The 24,279-nt window shown below is 42.5% G+C and overlaps 1 protein-coding gene across 2 annotated transcripts in view; it reads left to right on the top strand.

Annotated features, from left to right (window-relative positions):
* The window catches only part of GPR107 (G protein-coupled receptor 107), a gene marked incomplete at its 3' end in the record, with an annotated part of 38,420 nt that continues 14,141 nt past the window's right edge, over positions 1-24,279 (top strand). For both annotated transcript variants that reach the window (XM_082775685.1, XM_082775686.1), the window contains exons 1-14: positions 1-158; positions 4,586-4,705; positions 5,808-5,858; positions 5,970-6,058; positions 6,395-6,561; positions 8,063-8,097; positions 8,298-8,354; positions 9,203-9,316; positions 10,834-10,967; positions 11,881-11,956; positions 12,963-13,036; positions 13,611-13,728; positions 14,735-14,865; positions 16,735-16,778. In XM_082775685.1, the coding sequence (XP_082631811.1) occupies positions 42-158; positions 4,586-4,705; positions 5,808-5,858; positions 5,970-6,058; positions 6,395-6,561; positions 8,063-8,097; positions 8,298-8,354; positions 9,203-9,316; positions 10,834-10,967; positions 11,881-11,956; positions 12,963-13,036; positions 13,611-13,728; positions 14,735-14,865; positions 16,735-16,778 (1,327 nt within the window). In that variant the 5' untranslated portion in view covers positions 1-41. The remainder of the gene's footprint in view (positions 159-4,585; positions 4,706-5,807; positions 5,859-5,969; positions 6,059-6,394; positions 6,562-8,062; positions 8,098-8,297; positions 8,355-9,202; positions 9,317-10,833; positions 10,968-11,880; positions 11,957-12,962; positions 13,037-13,610; positions 13,729-14,734; positions 14,866-16,734; positions 16,779-24,279) is intronic.

Here is a 24,279-nt window from a genome sequence, read left to right as displayed (position 1 = left end):
CCGGAAGCGGCGCTGAGGAGGATGCTGACGCTGGCCTGAAGATGGCGGCCCGCGGCGCCGGGGCCGCGCCGGGCTGGGCCGCGTTGGGGCTGCGGCTGGGGCTGGCGCTGCTCTGCGCGGGCCCGGCGGCTGCCCGCGTCCATCACCTCACCCTCAGGGTAAGGCCCGTGCCGCCTGAGGGGAGCGGGAGGGAGCCGGGAGCTGGCGGGGAGCCCCCGGGCCTAGTCCCGGGGCCTGCCCCTCGTCCCCTCAGGGCCGCTGCTGCCCCTCGGGCTGAGGGGAGCCCGGGGCTGGGAGGGGGCTGAGGGGGCGCTGCGTGGCCGGGGGCTTCGCAGCGTGGGGCTGGGGGTTGGGTTCAGTGCCGGTTTTGCACAACAGAGCGAACGGCGTCGGGTTTTGCCTATAAAAACACCCAAAGGAGTTAATAAAGTGTAAAAAGAGCGGGATCGGCACTGCTTAGCAGGGTAGGGGGAGTGCCAAGGCCTTGCAGGAGTTCCCCTCCAGCCGCTGAGATGCGGGGATGCTTTCCTGTCTCAGCTGTAGGGGGTTTCCAGTCTGTACAGCTGTCTGATGTACAACCGAGTGAACGTTGTTCTGGCCCAGGAAAAGCTAACCTTTCTCAGAAACAACTAACTAGGAAATTTTGCTGGTTACTTTTATCGTTTTGAAGAATTTTTGACCAACACTTGAATGCTGGAAGAGTTTCTCCCAGGGCAACGCTTTCTTCCCTTACGTTGTAAACTTTCAGTCTGGCTTCAAGCAAATGTCCTCAGCACCCAACACCACAGTTCCCAGATCCTTTCACAGCATTTCTGAAGTCCCGAAGTGTTCGCACCCTTCTTACAATCAAAGCTGCGCGTGGCTTCAGTTTTGTAGGTATTCTGCATGGGTTGCAGCGCTGAGCTGCCACGCACTACGGGAAGCAGACGTCCTGTCGTGCCTTCACACACCTGTATAAACAGGAGCTTCATTGTTAGAGTGCAGCCTCTTCACCTGCTGCTTTACAGCGTTTATGTAAACACCAGGTTCCGACAGCGGTACCCTTTCATAATGAAACCTCCCTTCTGGTGTTGGTGCCGCTGGCTCCTTGCTGGTGGCAGTGTGTGTTTTGAGGCTGTGCCAAGCTGAAGGCCGCGGCTCTGAGCGAGTGCTGGGTACGAGGCCTCTGCAAACAGCCTGTTGTTGCTTACGTTGGAAAAGCCTCGTTCTGTCTTCGTAGTTAACGTCCGGAAGTGAAACTTCTGATGTCAGAAAAGCAAGTCGCAATCAGCGCGTCTTGCAGCTATGAAAAGAGCTTTTTCCCTTTATAGAAACAAAATGAGGATTTTTTTTCTGAGGTAGAAAATGGATTTGTTTGACCCGTGCTGTTAGAATAACCTCATCTAATGAAGGCTCTTCCTTGCTAGCACTTATTGGCTTCATTAAAATAATGTGGTATGTTAAAAACGAACAAACAAAAAATGCTTTTTTCAAGCATAAGAGAACTGCTGGAAACAATTTTCAGAGGTTTCCAAAAGTGGGTGGCAATTAGCATGTTTCTGTTTACCAAAAACATGGTAAGCGGGGCATGTGCTGTGGGTTTGGGGTTTTTTGGTCTTAACATTTGAATACTGTAATACCGACTGCTTCCGAGAATGAGGAAGTTTGTCCAGATGAGACCTTTGTCAGGTACACAACTAAGTTTAATGCTGGTGAGTAGCTGAAATTAGAGGTTTCCAGTAAATTATCAAGAGGAACCATCCAACTGAGAATGCTGTGTAGCAGTTTGTCGTGTTACTTTTAATAAAGTGAGATTGCTCTGTAATGCACTGGCTTCCAAAAGGGAAGTAGAACCCCTCCTGTTTTATGACAGTGTCAAGATTGTGATGTCATGTTATTTTTTTTATTTGGAAGATGTTATTTTTCAGTGGTTGTTTCTGTCCGTAAATCCCTCTGGCCTTTTTATGGTGGTAAGTCTTGGATTTCAATTGCACGAGTTGAAAAGCCCTTTCAAAGCAACTCATACTGATAGCATCATCCCAGTTAGATTTGGGGTAAAATGTTAAATATGTCTTTACCCATTCTGTAGGATCTCGGATGCCACTTTAATTTAGTTGTACTCAAATGGTGCAGGATTGACTTTAATCTGAGAGGGAAAGATTTGTATGGAAAGCAGCTGACAACTTAATCTGTTGGTACAACTGTAACCTGTTACTAATAAGGCCCAGGTCGTCCCCTCTTGAAGGGGCATGTTTAGGTGTTGAAGGCATCCTATACAAATTAAAAGCCCGTGCATGCTAACAGCTCAGATGCTTAAGTATTCATTTGTGCTGGTTTAGATCTTTGTTCTAAACACACAATCAAATATTTCTGCAGTTGAGTGGATAAAAGTAAAAGCCAGATATATCCAACCCGTTAAACCTCTCGTGAGAGGTGAGACGGCTGTCAGTTAGCCAGCATCTTCAAGCTGTTGATACGCCGAGCAATAGATGCTCATGGGGAGTGTGCTGCTGCTTGTCAGGATCGTGTAAAGCTAAAGGATTTGTGAACTAAATCCGTAAACTCTAAGCACCCAAAGCTGATATAAAACCAGGGAGGAAAGTGTGTGGTGTGTACTGTTTGTTCATGGGGAGCACACTGGGGAACCGATGAAGCAAATGATGAAATTGAACTGAAATTGCGTAGTGTTTGCAGGAATTCTGAATGGCGTCCGTCTCTCCACTTGTATTTACAACATACAGAACGCCTTGTGGCTGGATGACGCTCTGTTTCTCTCCTTGCTGCCCACACAATTCTGTCCAGAAGTGCTTAATACCACACCAGGTGTATATCTAAAAAGCTAGTATTAAACCTCTATTCTGACTGAGAAATTACGTGTAAAGCATTGTTAAATGACCCACATGGGTTCTTGTTTCAAGCGTCCAAGTGCCTAGAATGCAAAGATGGCACTGCTTTAATACTCTGTTAAACAAAGCATCTGCTGTAAGCCATGTCACTAACTTTGTTTTTTCCTCTTCTGAGCATTAAGGGAACCATCTGGTTATTTGTCAGGTTAGCTTGATTCTATTAGGGTGATCTCTTAGTACGGCTAAATTACAGGTCAGCTGTGCCAGGCTTTGTGTCCTGCTCTTACAGTGGCATTTGTGTAAGGAATGTTTTATGCAGATAGCAAAATTGGGGATCAATGGAAAGAGACAACTTATTTATTTGTTCAGTTCATAGCTCAGTGCCTCATCCAGAAGAGTCTGATTGCCTTTAGCAGTTGACTTCTCTGCTTCAAGTATTCTGAAATCTGATTATCTTTTTCTAGGCATAGCAGGAGGAGGAAATAACTTATTTTCAGTGATCACTTGTAAAAGTGCTTTAAACTGGGTTTTAAATGTGCTCTTTAATTTTTGTTGCTCTGTTCTTATTTTTCTTCCAGTTAACGATCTCGTAGGATTGAGGGTCCAGTTGCGTACCAGGCTGGATGGGGCTTTGAGCAACCTGACCTAGTGGAGGTGTCCCAGCCCGTGGCAGGGGGTTGGAATTGGATGATCTTTAAGGTCCCTTCCAACCCAACCCATTGTGTGTTTCTGTACCTACTTATTGATCTCAGAATGCAAAGTACCAGGAATGTGACCTTTCCTTGTCTGATGTGGCAGCTGTGTGTAATTTTTACCTCTTCTCAGATTAGGTCCTTCAAGCCTCCTAAAAAAAAAAAAAAAAAAAGAAAAAGAAAAAGCCAAGTGTACTTGAACTTTAATAAGCTGGGCAAGGCATGAGCAGGTATGAATTTCTAGTTTCCTTGCCTGTCTGAGAGGAGGCAAATTATTCTGCAACTAAGCCTGTGGGCAGGGGAGAGGATTAGAGATTGGGATTTCTGTTAGAGAAACTAACCCCAGTGGTTCTGTTGGACCCCACCTATCTATATTCAGTGCTTACCCTACCTGTAAGACTCAAGGCCTTGAGTTTTACCAGGACCATTATTAAAAATCGTTTGGAAGAAGGAGGCTATGTAAGAAATGTTCTCATCTGCGCTGTGCAGATAGCTTTGCAGTGTGTTAGGTGTTTGACTGCCAAGCGGTGACCCTGCCTAACACAGAAGGTCTGATAGGACAATAATGTGGTGTGATACTTGCTAAACACATGGCCCAAACCCAGCGCTCAGTTAGGTAAGAGTATTACAGTCGACTAATTCCTCTTCAGTCTGTTGCAATGACAGTGGCTAGGGTTCAAACAAGAGTTTTCTTCATTCATCTCCAGTCTTTTTTTTCTTTTTTGGTAGCAATAGTTTGCTTAATCGGTGATGCCAGCAATTTAATGTCCTCCAGACTTTTTTTTTGCAGCATTCTCAGGAGTAGAGTCAAATAATCAGCAATGACACATTTGTTTGAAGTTCAAGTCTAAGTTGCTGTAAGAGTTGATTGGTTGTGTCTGAAGGTATCCTAAAGAGATTTGCTCTTGGTGTGATCAGACAGATGTTTTGCATGAATACTTAAGTGTCAATCTTGGTCACCCTACTTCCTCTGTAATTGCTTAGGCAGGTGGCTGCGTTTTGTGGTGTAATCCAGCCAAAACCAGGACCTGTGTATGGGGTTGGTAACCTGTCTTTTCTTTCTCGTAGGATGATGTGAGGCAGAAAGTGCACCTGAATACCTTTGGCTTCTTCAAGGATGGTTTCATGAAAGTCAATGTCAGCAACCTTTCGTTGAAGCCACCCGTGAGTGCTGCTAAGGGCACAGAAGTAAGTCACTTTGAGTCCAATCACTGCCTTAAGCTTTCTGTCAAGTTGCCCCTGCACTGGAAGTTTGGACTTGTGTGAAGTGTCAGACTGGTGGTGCTGTTTGCTTTGCTCCCCACTGCGAGCAACCTGTGAGGATATGTATACGTTATGAGACTTAGCCTCAAGTGCTATCTGTTCTGCTTTAAGGTCAAATTTTAACTCGTCACCTCCTCGACTGAACCTGTGTGTCCATATATGTATTTTATGAACAGAATAGCTCAGTAGGAAGGGACCTACAAAGACCATCAGGTCCAACTGCCTGACCATTTCAGGGCAAATCAAAAGTTAAAGCATATTGTTAAGGGCATTATCTAAATGCCTCTTGAGTGTTGACAGGCATGGGGGCATCAACCACCTCTCTAGGAAGCTTGTTCCAGTGTGTGACCATGCTCATAGCAAAGGAATTTTCCCTGATGTCCAGTCTTAACATCCTACAGCGCAGCTTTGTGCCATTCCCATATATCCTGAAGTACAAACTGTGTGTATATATCGATTCTCTATTGAACAGAGGTTTCCTAAACAGTCCTCTGAGCTGAGACTTTTCATATCATTGTCCTGTTATATTCAAATACACCGTGTAATCATATTATCAGTAGATTCTCAGTACAGTGACCACATCCAGATTTTTAGAGAACTTTCACCTTATGTAGTACATAATATGTTATGTTAATGATTTTAGTAGAGATATTGAAATACCTGGGTAGAAAACACATGTGTTGTGACTTTACTGCATACTTCTACCTTATTACAAAACGTATTAAATCTTTTCCTCATGCAAAATTATCTGGAAAAGTACTGTAGCAAGTTGAAAGGGAGCAATGCCAGAAGGCACTCTCGTTTGAGTTTGAGTCAGTATATATTACCTTCTTAGTAGGTATGGATGAAGCAGCAAGTCTATTATACTTGAATTATTTTCTGTCTAAACAGGTAATGAGAAAAATTCTGTCTTAAACATAGGTTAATTTGAGAGCAGTGTCTTTGACTCATTCCATGGTGGCTTGGCTTCTCATCCTGGGAGGCTGAGCTGTTTTAATTTGACAGATTCTTCTTAATTGTCTCATAGGTGGGGTTCAGTTTGGATCGAACAAGGAACGATGGCTTCTCCACTTACCTGGTAAGAGATGTGGATGCTGGCCTAAAGATAGTAGCCTCTACATGGGAGAGAGCATACCCATTTCTTATAAACAGGAGGATGCTTCAAAAATGTTTTTGATTTCCTTCCCAGGATGAAGAATTGGATTACTGTATTCTGAGAAAGAAACCAGAGCAAGATGTGTCTATTGTAATCTTACTTCTGGACTTCACAAATGAAGTGTGAGTAAATGGTGTACTTTGCATTCTTGGGTTACTTTGCTAGTTGAAGTCAATGTAACATTTGATACTTCTTGAAGGGCTTGGAAAGCTGCAGTGCATGTAGCTGTATTCTCAGTGGGTTACATGAAAGTTGGGAGTGAAAGGAATTTTGAGGTATAAAGTGATTCAAGAATTCTTTCTGTGTGTTGAAGGGGTTAAGGGATGTGACTTGTTTCTTTGGTGTAGGTTTTTCTTGCATTTTAATAAGGTGATTGTCTTTTACTGGTCACGTGTAGACTATGCAAGCCACTTTAAGAATGTTGATTGGCTTTTCTTTTGTATAAAAATGTTATTTAGTGTGAAAGTACGGTTCTCTGCAGAAGCTTCTTCTCTGTTACCTAAAATTTCATTCGTGTCTGAGGAAAATGCTACTGCCACGATTACCAAGCCAACAAAAACGTCAGAACAAAATGCTGATTCTGGTACAAGTCTGGAGGAGACTGAACAAAATACAGATGGCAAAGGTAAGTCTGCTCAACCTGATCTATGTGTGCTGTCACTGCTAGTTTCTGGTTGATGTGCACCCAGCAGCGTGTTGTGGTCACATTCCAGGATCCCCTTGGGCTAGAATTTGACAGTTGTGTAAACCTGCCCATTCTTTGGGCTACTCTTTGGACTGAAGTCTCTCCTGCTCAGTGATGTGCATTATATCCCCTGGAGGCTTAGCGTGACTGTTAGAGACCTACAGTATCTGTGAGGAGGGGCTGGACTATCTGCGCTAAAAGATTTTAAACACTTGTGGCCAGTGTGGTCCATTACTGACAGTAGGGCTGCTTTGATTCAGAAACTGCATTAAAGATGCCCACGTGTCCTTTCCAGACCTTATTTTTATGAGATGATGATCTTCCTTATCTGAGAGGTTAAAATCTAGTCTGTCACTTGGAAGTTAAGGGGATGGAGAGGCAACTATACGGGTAATCTTTCTGGCAGGGATACATCTTTGTCTGGCTTCCAGACCAGCAGATGAAACAATTTGACAATCTCTGCCCTTATGGAATTAGGTCTAAACAGTTTGTTATCTCTTCCTGGAAGAGTTCCTAAATGTAGCAGACTGATCTGTAGTAGATGGAGTCTGTCTTGTTGTGTAGTGTGCATGATCTTTGATATAGGTGAAAATGGAGTATGCTGTCTTTATTTTGCACAGCTGTTTTAACAAGTCAAGAGCTGAAGCTGGATGGCACTGAAGATAATTTGTCTGACAGCTCTAGCTTTGCTTTTCTTGCAGTAGTGTTGTGAACATTGACAGTGTGCTGACACACGGAAGCCAAAAGCAAAGCTTAAGTCTTAAAACTTTTACTCTCTGGTAGGATGGAATGACTGTATGTCTGGAAAGCTTCATCCAGGGTCTGTTGAAGTGAGTGGAGTGAAACTGTGAACTTCACATGCTGCTCTGTGGAAGTCTCCTGCCAGTTTAAATTTCTCCAGAACAGATCTTTACTTGGCAGGTTGCTTTTTTTTTTTTTTTTTTTTTTTTTGAAAATTGTGACCTTGCCTAATAAGGAGTTGAGAACCTTTTCCTTCCCCAAAACAAGTTAGTTTTTTTGTAAGTTTGTCAGGCCTAATGTGTACATTGAGGCTAATCAGTGATAACATTAAACTCACATAGTTGTAGAGTGTAGGAAACAAAGCTGTAGCCTGAATCCAGTATATGCCATCTGCCTCCTGCATCCCTGTAGCTGAAGGGGGTGGAAAGTTTCTTTGGGCAGGGTTTTGTGGAAGGTGTAGTAGTAGGGAAGCCTGCCTTAACATTTAAGGATGCATCCAGAATGAATGGTAATGGAGGGAAGAGTCCTAGGCAAGTAAGGAGGGGTTGGGGAAGAATCTCTGATGATCATCTTGAAAACTGTCATGCAGATGAGTGTAGGAATATTTGAGTAAGGTATTGGCAATGTGTAAAAGGTGGTAGTTTGTGAGGCTGTCTAAATGCAAACACTCTAAATGTACCATTAATACTTTTATCTCTAGATAAGAAGTCCCAACGAAGTACAACAACCTCTCAGGTAAGAATCTGCTGTTCTCATTCAGAAAAAAAAAATGGCAAAACATTACAATATAAGTATAGCCAGAAAGTTGAAAGGAGTATTCTGTTGCTCTCAGCTTCCACTATAAATGTACAGGATGCAGTTCTGTTTGTCTGGGTGATGTAACCAGATGTAGTAGGTACCTGCCTAGAAATCCGTGTCTATTTTCGTTTTCCCAGAGCATAATAGAACAACAGCATCATGTTCGCAACGATGGAGGAACTTTCTCATTTCAGGTAGGGTTTCTGCCATTGCCTAGTCTTAATGTGTATAGATGGTTCCTTTGACATAGTACTTTGTGAAAAGTCTGCTGCTCCTTATTGTAGTGCCTGTTTCCTTGGTACAGAGCCTCTTTAGTAGCTTTGTAAGTTTGAGATGGACTCTTGTTGAAAGAAACGCCAGAAAGCTCATCTTTCATAAAGTGTGGGGACTGATTTTAAACTCCTTGCAGTTCACCTGAATATGATAGTCTGTGAGCCTTGGCATATCCAAGTATTTGGTCTGTTAAAGTCTTAGCATTTACTGGGATTTGGCTAGTGCATGCAGATTTCTAACAACAAATAGCTGTGACCTGTCTGATGATTCACTTAAGGGACAGCTGCTCTGCATGAAACCAGATGAATGCTTTGTTGCAGTACACTGATTCATTTGTCATTGTTGGTTACTATAAAACAAGCATATTTTAGATCGTAATGTGAAACAGAGCAAATTTGCATAGCTGTGAAAATTTGTGTGGTTGTGGTGAGAACAGAACATCTTATGCATTAAGGCAAGCATGATCAAAATTCTGTGCTTCACCATGTTAAATAGAGGACACTTCCTGTTATTTTTTGTGTTGAACTGACTTAAACGCTGATGCCCAAGTGTCCTGGGTTTCTAGAGTGCACAGCAATAGTGATTCTGTATCTGGAATGCTGTTGAAACTTGCAGATGAACAGGTACATGTATCCTCAGAACAGTATGTTTGCAGAAAGGAACCAACTGAACCAAAATGACTTTTCTGGCCCCAGGAGAGATGGTTTCTTAACAATGCAACCCTGTTGTGAATGAGAAGAATGCTGACTTTCCTATTCTTTGTTTTCAGTTTTTTTTTAACATCAGCTCTGATAACCAAGAAGGTCTCTACAGCCTGTATTTCCACAAATGCGTTGGCGAAAAGGGGCAGCCTAATACTGATAAGCAGCTATTTAGTCTTGATGTGAGTATAGCTTCTAAAGTATAATTAACTCATTCACTTAGAATTGAAAGCTGTATATTTTAGTCTAGCTTGTATACCAAGCACATGCGGTACGTGAGTGTCTGTCTGGGGTGGGAAGTGATTCAGAGCTGTGCGTTTAATCTCTGTAGTGGCGTTTCTGAAGGCAGCAACTACAGTAAGAAGAATTAAAGTACTACTTTTAGAGAAATGTTTGAAAATCTGAAGACTGCATGTGGGATTGGTTGAGTGTACACAGTTGTGACTAGATGCTGTAATGAGATGAGCTAGAACAGCTGTTTGTGTTATGTTAGTCCCCAAAATCGTATTTTTTTTTCTCTAAACAGTTACAGATATTAAGGCTGTTGCTGCAATCTAAATTGTTGGTATTTGTGAATTCATTGTTGTTTTGCTTTTAATGGCCTAAATCAAGATGCATTTTTACCCTTAAGGGTGTTCACCTAACAGTGTAATATTTCATCGCACATGTCTTATCTCTTTTATCATTCAAGGGTTCAATCCTATGCAGTCTCGAGCCAGAGATTATTAGAACAGCATGGGCTTTCTATTTTTTTCCCTTTCTTGTGCTTATACTGCCTTCCATGCTGCTGTAATGACTTCAATGTAGTCTGTTCTGTAATGAATCCTCTCATTGACTAAGGTAACTGTCCGGTCAGGCCCCTGAACTGCTCGTTAATGTGGCTGTGCTGATGCTACAGCAGGGGAACATGAAGGTGATAGACCTTAGTAGCCCTAATTTCACTTGGACTAAACTGCTTTAAATCTGCTTCTAACGTTGTTTAGAAAGCCAAGTCTTTTAATTGCAATTTGTTCATTTGACCCCCTGAAGAAGTTGGAAAGAGAAGAAAACCTGGGTAACTAGCCTACCTAGTTGTATCCAGAGAAGCACGATATTTTCAGTGTTGCAAATTAGTCTTGGTGAATTATTTTAAAGAAGTCCTAGCACACATAAGCAAGCCTTTTTGGGATATAAATAAGATGTTAAAGCTTATGTTTTTTCAGTCACGAGGTGATAGACTTGCAGCAAGGTACGTCCTTTCTCTTGACACCTGAAGAAATCCACTGTAGCAAACCTAAAAGTTCTTGCAGCTAGGTATCACTCTCTGCTCACCTGAAATTAGGACTGTGCTAAAAACCCTGCTTGTTCACACAAAGTTGTGTAGATACTGTTACTGAATTAAATGTGAAATTTGGTGGATAGAGTAATTGTTCTTTGGGAAAATTACTTCCTTTCTGAATAATGTTGCATAACTGAAGGACCAGAAGGGACTGCCTGTCCTTTTCTGCTTTTCAAGGAAATTACAGGTGCAATTTGAAAAATATCTTGAGATGCTTGAAGATGAAGAGCTGATTTTATTTTTTTTTTGTTGTCTCATAAGATAGCACTTCAGAAAGGCTAATTTTAAACGAGTGTATCTGTTTGAGTTAGCAATTAAAGTTCACAATGCTTTAGCCAAATCTGTTTTCAATTGTACGCGTAACACACCTTTAATATTCAGATAGAAATTACGGAAAAGAATCCTGAAAGCTACCTCTCAGCGGGTGAGATTCCACTGCCAAAACTTTACATTTCCATGGCACTCTTCTTTTTCCTGTCTGGGACTGTGTGGATCCACATACTTCGTAAACGCAGGTAAGCAAGCTAATGCTGCGTCAGTGACAAATACGGACCTACCTTGTTTAATTTTATTCCTCCTCTTACTATGCCCAATTCAGATGTAATCACTTAGAATTCTAAATCTTGCTCAATGCTGTGTACCTAATACAGCTTCTAGATGCAACAGTTACTTTAATCGGTGACGTTGTAGGAGACCATCGTTCAAAAGTTATCAAGTCTTATGTTAGGTTATGCATGCAGTGTGCATATTTTAATATATTGTGGCAAAAAATACACAGGAAATTCCTGTAGTGGACAACAGAGAATACTGTTTGGAAGTAACTCTACGTAATAAGAAATCTTTAATAATCATTTTCTTATGAGGAACAGCAGACGAGAGCCGTAAACACTTTGACTATAGACCAAGTGGTGGGAATTCCTCACCATGTGCCATGCTTCTTAATCATTAAAACGTAACATCAGAAGCCAGGAGCAGCTTGGACCCTAGGACTTGAATTGAAGTTCAGTAGGTAATGTGGTGATCTGGTAGTCTGAAGTTCAGTAGGTGATGTGATGATTTGGTAGTCTGAAGTTCATTTGGTGATCTGAAGTTCAAGCTTGGTGGTGTAGTTTAGTGACTTTGAGGGGTGGGGCAGCAGTTGTGATACCATTGGAATTGTATTCAGTAATTTTCTAACAAATATCTTGTATGTATAGATCATAGCTATGAACTACCATGTTAAACTAATTAAAAAGTAATAGCAGAACATGTCGTTAAAATGTTATTCAAGATGCTACAGAAGTTTGGACTGCAGCATTAAAAAGAATCCCTTTACACTAATAGTCAGCTCCTCCTGGGAGTTACTCTGATGTTTATGATAAAGAAAATATCCTTGCAGAAACAGATTTCTATTGCTGGCTTTTAACTGATAGGTCTTTTTCTTGACAGAAATGATGTCTTTAAGATTCACTGGCTAATGGCAGCCCTCCCTTTCACAAAATCTCTGTCCTTGGTCTTCCATGCGGTACGTATAACTTATTCGCTAAGCTGTTCAGCTGGGAATTAGAAATGTGGAATTCAGGGCATGATGTTAGAGGAATTTGCATTAAGGGGGGTGGGAAAGAGGAGCGAAGGGAGAGAGAAATGTCTTTCATATTGGAGTGTTGATACTGAACCACAGCTGTGTGGTGGAAGCGATTCAATTTTCATCAGCAAATTGTGACTTCAAATACAATTGAGATTGTGGCCTGAAAAGGGAAAGCAACAAGGATGTACGGGAGGCTTGAATGAGTTCCATGAATTCTAATGCTTCAGCCATCTGAGGCTGGCTTGGAAGCTCGAGTAATGGTACAGCTCCAGCTACATGTCTTAACAATAAATGTTAATGAATGGTTGGCCTTGATTGATGTCTGTAAAATTGAGGGCTGCTGCTTCAGCTGACGTAGTATGGCATACCATGACAGACCTAACACTACAAGCTTTAACACATTCAATACATGATGTCTCTATTGAATTGTATTGACTTTGCCTTTCCGCTGAAAGATATCGTTAACAAAGATAATGACAAACATTTAATCTTCCAGTGTTGGTGCCAGTCATGATCTCTGCCGTCAAGCTCATAGGAGGATAATACCTACAAAAATTTTGGAGTCTACTAGTTTGAATCTTGTTTCCAAATGAAAGTAAAACTAGGGAGCCTCTAGTTTCCTATTGCAACTGAACTCGAGCAATGAATTAATAAGCTAGATATGCAATTGTTTTAACTGTAGCTGTGTAGGAAGGATGTAGATTGTATAAAATGTATTCACTGATGCTTAGGAAATAGAGCAAATGGAGATAACCTGATCAGTACTAAACAAAACTCGAATGTGTTGGGAGGAAGCATCCTCTAAATTATGGGAGAGATGAGTTTGTACATGCTGATGGAGAATAAAACTTGAAATGGCTGCGAGAGCAGACCTATTGTATAGGCGTGGGTGGGGTGCTGATGAGAGGATTATGAAGTAACACGTTGTATTTTCTGCTTCCAGATCGACTATCACTACATTTCTTCTCAGGGATTTCCTATTGAAGGCTGGGCTGTTGTCTATTACATCACTCACCTGTAAGTATATCAGAAGATTGTTTTGGTAGATTCAAACAATGAAACTGAATTCCTGGTGTGGCCATCCCCCTCCCTCCAAAGAAAACTGGGAAATTGCTGATTCTTTTGTACTACGGTCTGAGTGACAAGATAAGAGTCAGCCCCGTGTAAAGGGGAAAGCTCTACTTGCAGAGGGCAGCTGTAGAGAATTGGTACTTTGTGGGTAAAGGAGTAAAAGGAGAAATGCTTTGCTATTCTTTATTCATACTAATATTCAAGTATCTAATTTGCTCTTGGTATGAATAGTAAGAGGGTGCAGCTGCCAGTGTTTTCTCCTGTTCATGATGGTAAATGGATGACTCCCTCAGGAAAAGATTGCTTATATTGACAGTTGTGAATGCAGGGTAATGTTGCTGTGTGGTGCACAGTTGTAAGCAAATACATCTGCTTCACTCTTGTAGGATAAGCACTTGCCAGACTTACAAATAGCAAGGCATTTATTTGGGTTTGTGGCTTTGCTGTCTGTAGGAGAGAAGACCTGGGCAGAAGGTCTTCTTGTATAATAATCTCCTTGTACTATCTGCTTTTCTTTCAGACTGAAAGGTGCTCTTCTGTTCATCACTATTGCCCTCATTGGAACTGGCTGGGCTTTCATTAAACACATCCTTTCAGATAAAGACAAAAAAATATTCATGATTGTCATCCCGCTTCAGGTGAGGATTGAACCGTGTCAATACTTACTATATTGTGAGAGAGCTGATTGTGAAAAATGTAACGGACTCTGAATCCTACAGAGAATATCACAGTTACTTTTTGTATAAGTCTCTTGGTTACAATATAAGTTGAATTTAAGAGTTTTAGGAGCTGTGAAAGGGGCTGAAGTTATTTCTGTAATTTGCCCATTTTTCTCCTCGTATTGAGTATGAGATAATGGTTATCGAATAGTGTCAGTAAGCATCAAGTAACTCTAATGTAGGTATAGTCATGCTGGGACAAAACTTGGGCTGCAAAACAGTACTAAATTACTCAGCAGAGATATTAAATGAAAGCTGTCACTTCTGAAATGCTTGCTGAATGGGTTTAAGGAAAGGGAAAAATTGTAGGCCCATTGCATCTGAGGGAAATTTTCCCAGTATGTTCAAAGCAGTCAGAGCTTATGTCCTACTCAAGCAGCTGAAGAATAAAGGAAGAGAGCAATTCTATTTGCTGTTGTAGGTAGAATAGTCTGCTTTCCAAGACAGAATCTGTTGCCCAGCTGCAAAATCAGAAGGATATACTTAGAGTCTGAGGTTCTTGTAGAGCAGTAGAGAGTACAAAATGTTGTGAATGACCAGTTTGAATTATTGACTTGATTTAGGATAATGTGGTTAGACTGTTTGCTATCTAAGTGTATGCAGACTCCTGTTTTGGTATTGAAAAAAAAATAATGGAATTTTGTTCTTTTTTTATCTCTACTGGTACAGTAGATTCAGCATATTATGTAGCAAAAAGGACTACATCCTGAATGTCAGCAGAAATTATTTCCAATCAGTTATTTCTGTAAATCCTGTGAAGGTGCTTCTGAACGTGTTATTTTTGACATAGAGCTGCAGAAGAATAATTGATGTTACCAAATAGCCTCTTTCTGCAACTGTGGGACAGCTTTTACCGAGTTGGCAGCCCACATCTTCTCTCTCTTTGGAAAGCTTCTGAAGCCATTAAGCACCTTTTGTCCCATAGGTGCTGGCAAACGTGGCATACATTATCATAGAGTCGACAGAAGAGGGAACAACTGAATATGGGCTGTGGAAAGAAATCCTTTTCCTGGTAGACCTGCTGTGTTGTGGTGCCATCCTATTTCCAGTGGTATGGTGAGTCACTGGGCGTGATGTATAGTTTCTGAGCCCTGATGGCTTGGGCTGCTTCTCAGCCAGTGGTTATGGACTGCTAAAGGTTAAGATGCTACCAAAGCAAAGAAGTAAATGTCTGTCCTTTGTGGAGTCAAGTCTTCTGTTAATTAAACTGTATTGGTCTTTAATGCTTCAGGCCAATGTTGTGGAAGATGCTTGCTTGGGAAATACATTAAAAGGATAAATGAAAATGGGGGGCATTTTAAAAGCATGGCCAGCACAGTGCAGACAGACTATAGGTGCCTTTGAAGCTTGCAACTTGTCAAAGTGCTGATTCCCTTATGTTGAAAAATAGGGTTTTGCTTTACTGCCTGAGGTTGGAAAGTAGGCCACTATATTCTAAAACAATAGTGCTGTCTGAGATCAGAGCTTCTTTCAGCCAGAGTAGATGCATATTTACTTGACTGTTTAGAAGAAATAATCCCACAGGGAACATTTCCCTGCCCTTCCTTCCACTCTACTTGGCAAGGAAAAATGTTGGTTATATAAAACCCAACCAAAACACAGATAATTCAGATAAATGCTATTGTTGCTGCTTGCCAGTTTGTCAGAACGTTTATGTTCTAAATTCATTTTAGTCTTAATTGGATAAACAGCTGGATTTAAAAGAGGATATGAAGGAGCTTCTGGCTCCTTGGTTAGTAAACACAATATTCTTGTTTTTCTCCAGTATCTCCAGTGTTTTTTTTCTGAAACACAGAAGGAATGTGTCTGTCTAATAAACACATCCTCACTCTATAGTGTGCAATTCCTGAGCATTTTGGAGAAAACTGTTTCATGATGCATATGTGTGTGTATAAACACATACACGGTGCTCGGTAGATGAGAGTAAGCTTCACCTTGGCTCACTAAGGTGGGTTTTGGCTTCCCAGTTCTCTGTGTAACGACCAAACCCAGTCTCAGTGGCCTTCTGCCAAGGCAGGGAAATGTCTTCCGAGAAATTTGCACTACCCACTTGACACTTTCCCCACTGGAAGGAGAGCATTTGGGTGGGGAGAGCATTTGGGTTGGGTAAACAAAACTACAGGAATAATAACCTTCATTGGGGAGAGGTTCTGATCTCCTATGTAAAGGGAACTTTTATGGTCACAGCTTCAGCTGCATAATGTGCAGAATCTGTGTCCCGTGTAGTGATACGCTAGGACAAAGCTTGCTTTCCATAACAGAACCGTGTCTGAAGAACAGATGCATTTGTGTGAACTGTCCTGTAGCTGTTTATATAGCATGCAACCAGTGCTCCTACATTGTCATGGTACCAACACAAACTGGCAGGGAAGCCTAGGACACAAAATCCTGCCCCTTTTCATCTGGACAGCCTCACTGCAGCTGGTGGGCTGAGTCATATGAGCAAGGTGACTAAGACTTGGCCCTCGAATTTCCATTCCTGCAGGGTAGCTTCTGTTACATAAGATGCCTATGTCGCCATGTAAGCTGTAATCAAGTCTTTAAATGAAAAGAGCTTAAAAGAGCAGTAAGATGCCAAATGCTTGGCAGTACTCTGAATAGTAGCTCAGCTCACTTGTACAAGTGGAAAGTGTTAAGCTGGAAAATGCCCCAGTTTCTCACTTTGCTCCTGCCATCCCTCAAAGCTTTCTGTAGGCTGAAGCAGGTTTTAGCAATTTAGCTTTCTTAATCACAAGGAGATGCAGATACTTGAACTAACTGCTTGAGATGGGGGTGAAATGTATGCAGTGCCAAACACGCTAAGGCACAGTTAATTATGGGCATAGCCTGGCCATAGAGAGCTAGCAAAACTGTTAGAGCTCTAGAGGGCTGCAGTGAAGAGGGAGTGTGAAAATTAAAGCTATTCTACTTTTTTTAATTTTTCAGGTCAATAAGACATTTACAGGAGGCTTCAGCAACAGATGGGAAAGGCAAGTAATCATAATTTTCTTGCTGTTCTATGCTACATGCCGTAAGATATTGCCAAAATTTCCAACGTAATGTTGATTTTGAAAAACATAAACTGAAGCTATAAGTCTACAATGTTACTGTTGCTTTGCTGCTTTTCCTTGATGGACTTCTAGGAATAACATCTGGAAAATGCCCTTTCTCATGCATTGCTTTGACTGTCAGAACTCGCACGTGAGGTTTATTTGCTGGTTCTCGTTCAGCTCTGTGTGCAAGCTAGACATGGTACCTAGAGCAAATCATCTGACAGCTTTGCCTTGTTCTCAGACTCAGGTGTTCAGAAGCAATCTAGAAAAGAATTCTGGAAATGGGGGTCCGTTTTGACTAATGGTGAGCCTAATTTAATTTCTACAGAATTCCGTTCCTGCCTGGACAAAGCGAAATAAACCTCAGTAGGAAACAAACCATAAATTGGCATCGAGTGTAACACAGCTCTTGACTTGTCCATGTTTGTACAGCACTTTAAAGGGCTGCTTGTGTAAAGTCACGTTATGTTTATTGTAGCAGTGAGCGAGGCGATGGATGGAAAGTCAGCCCAAATATGGCTTTTGTGGTGTTTGCTTTTCCTGCCTTGTCCTCTCACTGCTTCCAGATTAGTTCCTCAGTTGGCTGCAGATTCACACATGGAACATAGCGCTGGCTTCCTAGGAAGCGGGCAGCCATTTCAGTAGTCTGTCATTTAGGACTGACTCTTCTTGAAAGCTGTATTTGTAGAAGGTCTTTTGTGGAAACATCCGTTCAATCCAGTCCTATCCTTTAATTCTATTGTTTCTGCAGTGTGGGGTCAGTGTGTGTCACTAAGGCAGAAGACCTGCTGTGCAGTAAGGGGGTCTGTGACTCTTCCATGCTAAGAACTTGGGGGCTACTGCACCTAACAGAGATGGAAAACCACTGGGTCTGTCCTAAGTTGGTTAGTAGCTTGTGCTCACCTTGCACTTGGTGGTTTTTATCACACGGTGGTGCTATGGAGTTTAACTTCAAAACGTACTGAGTGAAGGACAGAATTAAGGTGGACAGCATCAAGGATGTTCAACATAAAGGCTCCTGACCTGCCTGTCTGACACTGTGGTGGGTGGGATCCTGATCTGAGTAAAACCAAGCGTTGCTTTTGGCTTTTTATTCTGCAAGATGTGTTATAACGTCACATGGACAGTAAAAGAGGAGGTAAAAGAAAAAAAAAAGGGAGGTAAAAGAAAATGGTGATCTGAGAAGCGCTGCTGCTGTTACCATGCTTAGCTGTGAAGATTCTCTAGGTTCAGTAATTGTTTAGGCAGCATAGCATAAGGCAGCTGTGAGCCTAATGATAAAGGAATAGTTAAAGAAGAAAATATTTGCAGAAAGCATTGCACAGACTCACCACCAGATTGTGGCCAGGACAGCCACAGTGGTGGGGCTCACTCATCAGGTACCGTGTAGTCAATGTTTAGGGGTGGCTGGTGGAAGCCCACAGGGAGTGTTACCTGATGGTGTCATGCTGCTGGTGTGCCTGGAGAGGAAACAAAAGATGATTTGGCTGCGCTATAATAAGGTAAAATCATTCTTAGGCTTATAAATGAAGTGTCTTGAGTGGAACCACATGCTCCTAACTCTGTAGGCATCCCTTGGAGGTCCTGTTCTGCAGAGGTGCTGCTCAGTGTCTTGCCTTCTCACAAGAAAAATATGACCAGCACTAATGCTGAATTCCTCAGCCTTTTTTTTCCCCACAGATGAAGACTGTTTTCTCCTTAAGTGGTGAAAGCTTCTGGATCCTTTCATGTGCAGTTTAGCTGCTGCACTGTCTATCCTGTGGTTAGGGTAGTCTTAATCCTGTGTGGACAGAGTTCTGGTCAGCCTGCCTATTGCTGGCTAGGATTTATTGTGTAGTATTAGCAGCCCTCAAGGGCTGCTTTCACTGTTCCTCTTGCATAGGCTTCATTAAGTTACAGGGTATCTTGGGGAATTATATACTAAAAATTAAATAGCTGTTTTTCCTGGCACTGGGTCTTCTGGTGACCTTTTAGCCGGTGATGAAAATCTGAGGAAAACTGTTTTTGGTTCCTTTCGTCCACCAGAACTAACGACTCCAGGACTTTATGGCTCAGAATCCTGCTTGTGTTCCCTGCCTGTTTGTCTTGTCCTCTTCCAGCTACTTCACAACCTGTTTATTAGATAGCACTCCCTTGGGTCAAGTGCAGTCATGACTGCAGTCTGACTAGCATGGAAATGAAGTAGCGAGCTGGCCAGGCTATGAGTCTTCAATCTGTTATAGCTGTGCTTGCTGTAGGCCTTTGTATTAGCTGTCTACAATTACATAAAAGGCTTGTTAAAACTACTGCTAGTGATCTCGAGTCACTAGGTAACATTCATTTAAACTTGATTTGTCTTAAAATGATTTCCTGAAGTGGCAAGGCTGGAGGAATGGGTCTAAAGCTGTAACTTATCCAGGGTGACCTCCCAAGCACAGATGCTGTGGTTTGCTGGTAAAGAGTAGGCATGGCACAGCGATACAGCTGGGTCTGGGCTGCCTGGTTGGTTGGTGATTTATTTATTTATTCCTTTGAAGGTGATCTTTAACTCCGAAGCTAATGGGTGTAGAAATTAGGATTTTAGGAGCTTCTTTTAAAAAATCACCACCTTCAGATTTAAGCGAGTGCCTAGCTCTTCTGGTCTGTCACTGTATTTTTCAGAGGCAGTCTGCTCTCTGTCCACTTCTGGATCTGCATTGCAAATGTCTTGCTTGCAGATTTAAGGAAATGAGCCTAAATGAGCCAAACTAAGCTAAATCGTTTGGGCTGCTCAACTACCACTACCTTGTTCACAGGCATTGTGAGAAAAGGAGGAGAACTATGATATAGTAAACTTATTTGAAACTCAGTTCTTGGTCCCTGGACCTCTGAAGTCTTACAACCCACTCTTATCCATCACATTATATGTTGTTTGAGGGAGGAACGGAGGGCTGGAAACACCGCTGCAGCTTTTGTTCTGCCTGGACCTCTGCGTGTGATGAGAGCTGTGAAGCTCGGTGCAGTCTGATCACGACCAGCTAGCTCTTTTCCCGAAGCACTGCAGCATGGCAGAGTTGGCAGCAGTGCAAGGGGAAATGCATTGCAACATATAGCTCCCAGGCAACATCCCCCGTGTGCCGCGCGGTGGGCAAATGATGATGAATGCTTTCGTGCTTGGCCCCCGTGTCAGGAAAAACCATTTGCTGTCTTCAGCGTCATCCTGCTTCTGTGCCACAAATGCTGGGAGCGAGGAGCCTGGTCCTGCGTGGTGCTCAGCCCCCTGGGCTCAGCTGAGCTCAGCAGATGCTGGAGGCGATGGTGTGCAGATCTGTGCTCCAACACCTCGGCAGCTCTCCGGCAAGGAGCAGGGAGTAATGCACGGGTAAACATGCTCCAGGCAGTACACAGACATCTCAAAGCCTTGAGATAAAGCTTTGTGATTTAAGTGTCGAGACCTCCATGGATAGCACAGGAGGGCTGGGAAATGTTGAGAAATGCAAGTTGAGAAACGAAATGGGCCTGTTATGTTCTAGTGTACTGCTTCCAGGCACCCTGGATGTAGGTATCCAGGGCTGAAATGGCAGGTACGTGTGGGAGGCACGCTGCTTATCCAGTATGTTGGAATTTCTTCTGACTGTGACGGGGACTTCTGTGCCAAACAGCTAATGTGCTTCAGAGTATTTGAGATTAACTAGTGCCACCTTATAATGCGTGACACGGAGAGTTGCTGTATCTGTTCGCTTGACCCCATCTTGCTGGTATAGGAATGCTTTTAAGCAGAGTGCCATAGAGATTATAGGGCCGTATGTCTCAGAGTTACTGCTGGAGCTGCTTTTTGAGGTCTAAATCTGCATGCTGCATTCATTGCTGGGGAGTGGGGGGATACAAGACTTCCTTTTACTATTAAGTAATGGCACAGATTGCACCTCAAATGTACACACTTCTATAGCGTGCAGTGCATTGTGGAAATACTCTTAGCTGTACTTTGTTTGCTCTAGACACATTATGGTTTGTCTTTGCATACTGTATTGTCTGAATTTGAGCTCCTTTTGCCCTTATCTGCAGTCCTTTTCTGTTATTACATACATATTCTGAAAAGTTCAGATTTACTCATCAGAAAGCTATTGTCTGATAGTGTGCAGGGCTGTCGCTGTCTGGCTTTTTTTCTCCATCTTACAGACTGCCTCAGCATTTGAAATTAGCACAGGGAGCAAAATGAAAAAGTGATTTATTTCCCAAATTCTGTGGCATGTTATGTTTTGATCAGTGCAGATCAGGCTGTTGCAAGCATAAGCTGTTAAAGTAAATGGTGATGAACAGGGGAAACTGAGAAGCAAGTTATAGAAGTTATAAGTCTATCTTGGAGGGTGGCTTTCATCTTAATTAGTCTATGAAAGAGGCGGAATGCAGGTATGAATTAGTTTGTAAAACCTTTGGTAGAATCTCTTTTCTTGTTATGCTCTGCAGTTGGGCACTGTTCCTTGAACGGTTATCATGCTCAAAATATAAAATTACCTAACCTTTACTGCATGCTGCGATTGCTGTTTTATCACAGTTTTACAGGCTGGGGCTGCAGGTGATTTAAGTTGTGACAGCTGCTGGCCTTCCCTCTTGGGAGTGTTGCTGTTGGTATCTGGGCTGCCAGCCTAAGTGAACCTAAGAAAGCATCCAGTATAGCAAGACTCAAGAATTAACACTTGAAGCACCTTCAGCCTGTGAAAAAAACAGTTCACGAGCTGCTGATGACAAGCAAGGATGACTTTGGACTTTCTTCAGAAGAGTGTGTGCTGTAACTTTGAGCTGTTTAGAAAAACTGGCAGGATTTTGCAACTGTGCATAAATACTGATTCTAGAATCTGCCAGTGGAGAGGAGCATTCCTGAAGTCGAGTTAACTACTGGGGAGCACCTGGCTGTGATAACCAAGCAAGCCAGCTTCCGAAGGTGCCTCTGCAGACTTTTTATTTGGTGCTTCTTGTCTTTTTTTCCCTCTTCCCTCACCCTTCTTTTCCATGCTTAGCCATTCCAGATACCTAGATGTAACACTATGACTCTGGTGTTGATGATCATGATGGGTAGGTGAGATCTTGAGCTGGGCTCTATCAGCTGAGAGAGAAGTGCATTGCGATGCCTGAGTTGGCAGCCAAATCTTTGGCTTCGCTATCCTTTCCTCCTCCTGTGCACTGCATGAATCCAACAGAAATGACTCCCCAGCTCACTTGGTTGTTGACTAAAACACTGATGGACTGGCAGTTTGAATCACAGCTGTTGAGTTGGTGTTCCTTCAACCACAAAGCCTGGGAATTCTCGTGGCCTGTCAGTGCACCAGTTGGTAGCAGTTCTTGGAGATGGATGCGTTGAGTTCAAAATAGATCTTTCTGTACAAACCGATACGTGGTGAATCACAAGATGTTCATGGTCACACTTAATGTAATTCTTTAAATAGGACAACACTGCCTCTCTGCTTCATGATTTAGTGAGTTTGTTCTGCGTACTTATGTTTTAATTTTTCTCTAACTGTATTATGGAAAACTTCTAACATTAAGCTATCTGGTGGAGGAGGACTAGACCTATGAAAAAACATATGTTTTTGCTATTTAAATGTGGGAAACCAGCATTTGTGAGCAGGTAATGTCTCAGGGCTTATTTAGCTATCAAGGATTTAGTTCTAGCAGTTGCACATCTTGGCAGCTGTTGCACAGGGAATAGAGAAGTGCTCTTTGTGCTTGACTGCAGCTATTCCTCAAAAGTGAGCCTGCAGCTTGGGCACTGCATTCTGGAGTCCAGAACCCCACGTTGCAGCGTCAGTGCTATTCTATATTCAGTGTTTCATGTGCAATCCACAAGAAACCATCCTTCCAAAATCAAGAGCCAGTGTTGCTCCTGACATACAGTTTGTGCCATAAGATTGTCCCCACAAGGACACTGTCCTAAAGCCAATGCAACCTGTCTGGTGTTCAGATAAGTGTGTCATGGTATGAGTTTTAGCTGCAGGAAAGCAAATTTGGTGTTCCTTCCCAAATAAGGTTTGCTTTTTTCTCCCTCTGGAGCTGTGGCTCTGCTTCCTCTTAACTGACATGCCACTGGGCAGTACTGAATCAAAACAACTTTTTGCTGAGTTTTATTCACCTGCCAGTCACCTTATGCTTTGAGGTAGTCAGTCAGGTGCTGTGGTGATCTTGTGCCCTCTGGAGTAGGGTTTGTATCTGTCTCGAGGTGGCCATGGCTTACCTGTAATGTTTCAGGGGATATACTGTCAGTTTTGGAAAGTGACTCTTGATTTCTAGATAAAACGAAGTAGGTTTGTAACAGAATGATCTGTCTGTACTGGAACTTATGTACTGGGAACATCTGACATTACCTTTTTATTAAAAAAATGTCACTGTTTTTGTCACAAAGTGAAGCATTTTATTGTAGTTATTAGTCCTTCTCTTTGTGATGCATAACGCTGTATTTTGCATTGTTGTGAACCTTGGACGGATCTTATGTGCAAATGCACAGAGTGCTTTATAGATGTGATTTGTGCAGCAGGTGTTTTCTGTGAGGGAGCACAGGTAAACTTAAGCGCCGTGTGTTGCACCTCCATCTCCCTTAAACAGAAGGAGGGCTTGGAGGGAATACAAGTAAGAGAGTGGCAGTGTTTTCTAACCAGCGACATGTGTTCATTGGCTCTAAATTGCATCTCTGCATGCTGTCAACATATCTTGGACTCTTTGCCTCTCCTGTTGTCACAAAACCACCAGGAGTCCGTATCTGTTATCCTGCTGCACCTCTAAAACCTGACTCTTAAACCAGAGCTGACAGCTGCTCCATCTGGTGTTGACCTCTGCTCATTCACATGAATATGCACCGTGTTCCTCAAGAGCTGATGTAATCTGTCCAATAAATGCAGCTTAGCCTGGGGCCGTGGCGCACAGGGTTTGGGATTGAAACACTCATCTGCCATGCGAACTGGGTAGTGCGACTCCCCATCCCACTTGTAAATTATGACTGAGCAGTGAGTGATGGAGAATACAGCTTAGCTGTTGAACAGCAGCCGAGTATTTTAACAAGATGCAATGGTTCCTGGATGCAGGATTGCCTCCTAGAAAACCTTTGTCTTTTATCGAGTACTTCCTGACATGCTCTCTGCCTTTAGCTGATGTGAGCAGCTTTGAGGTAGAGTCAAGCAGCACGGCCCTTGTGGCAGCCCTAAGGCAACAGTAAGTAGTTGTGTATAGACAGATAAGCATTAGAAGAAGGTTCTACGCTGTAGGTTGTGTGTGGATATGTAAAACTTAGAGTAAAGGTGATCTCGGTGAATTGCCTTTTTAGGAGGCTGTTCACCCCAGCCTAGGGATTGTCCAGTATGTGTTCAAGCCAGACTAGCATTCCTCAGAGCACCCTGCAGGCTGTGGGGTGAATACTTCTAGTGTGGAATTACCCAAGTCATAGTTTTGATCACGGTCTTACCTTGTAGACAAGCATCAGGAGAAATTCTCA

The sequence above is a fragment of the Aythya marila genome (assembly GCF_965140915.1).
Source record: "Aythya marila genome assembly, chromosome: 19".
NCBI classification, from domain to species: domain Eukaryota; kingdom Metazoa; phylum Chordata; class Aves; order Anseriformes; family Anatidae; genus Aythya; species Aythya marila.
This window is presented reverse-complemented; position numbering and strand designations above follow the sequence as displayed.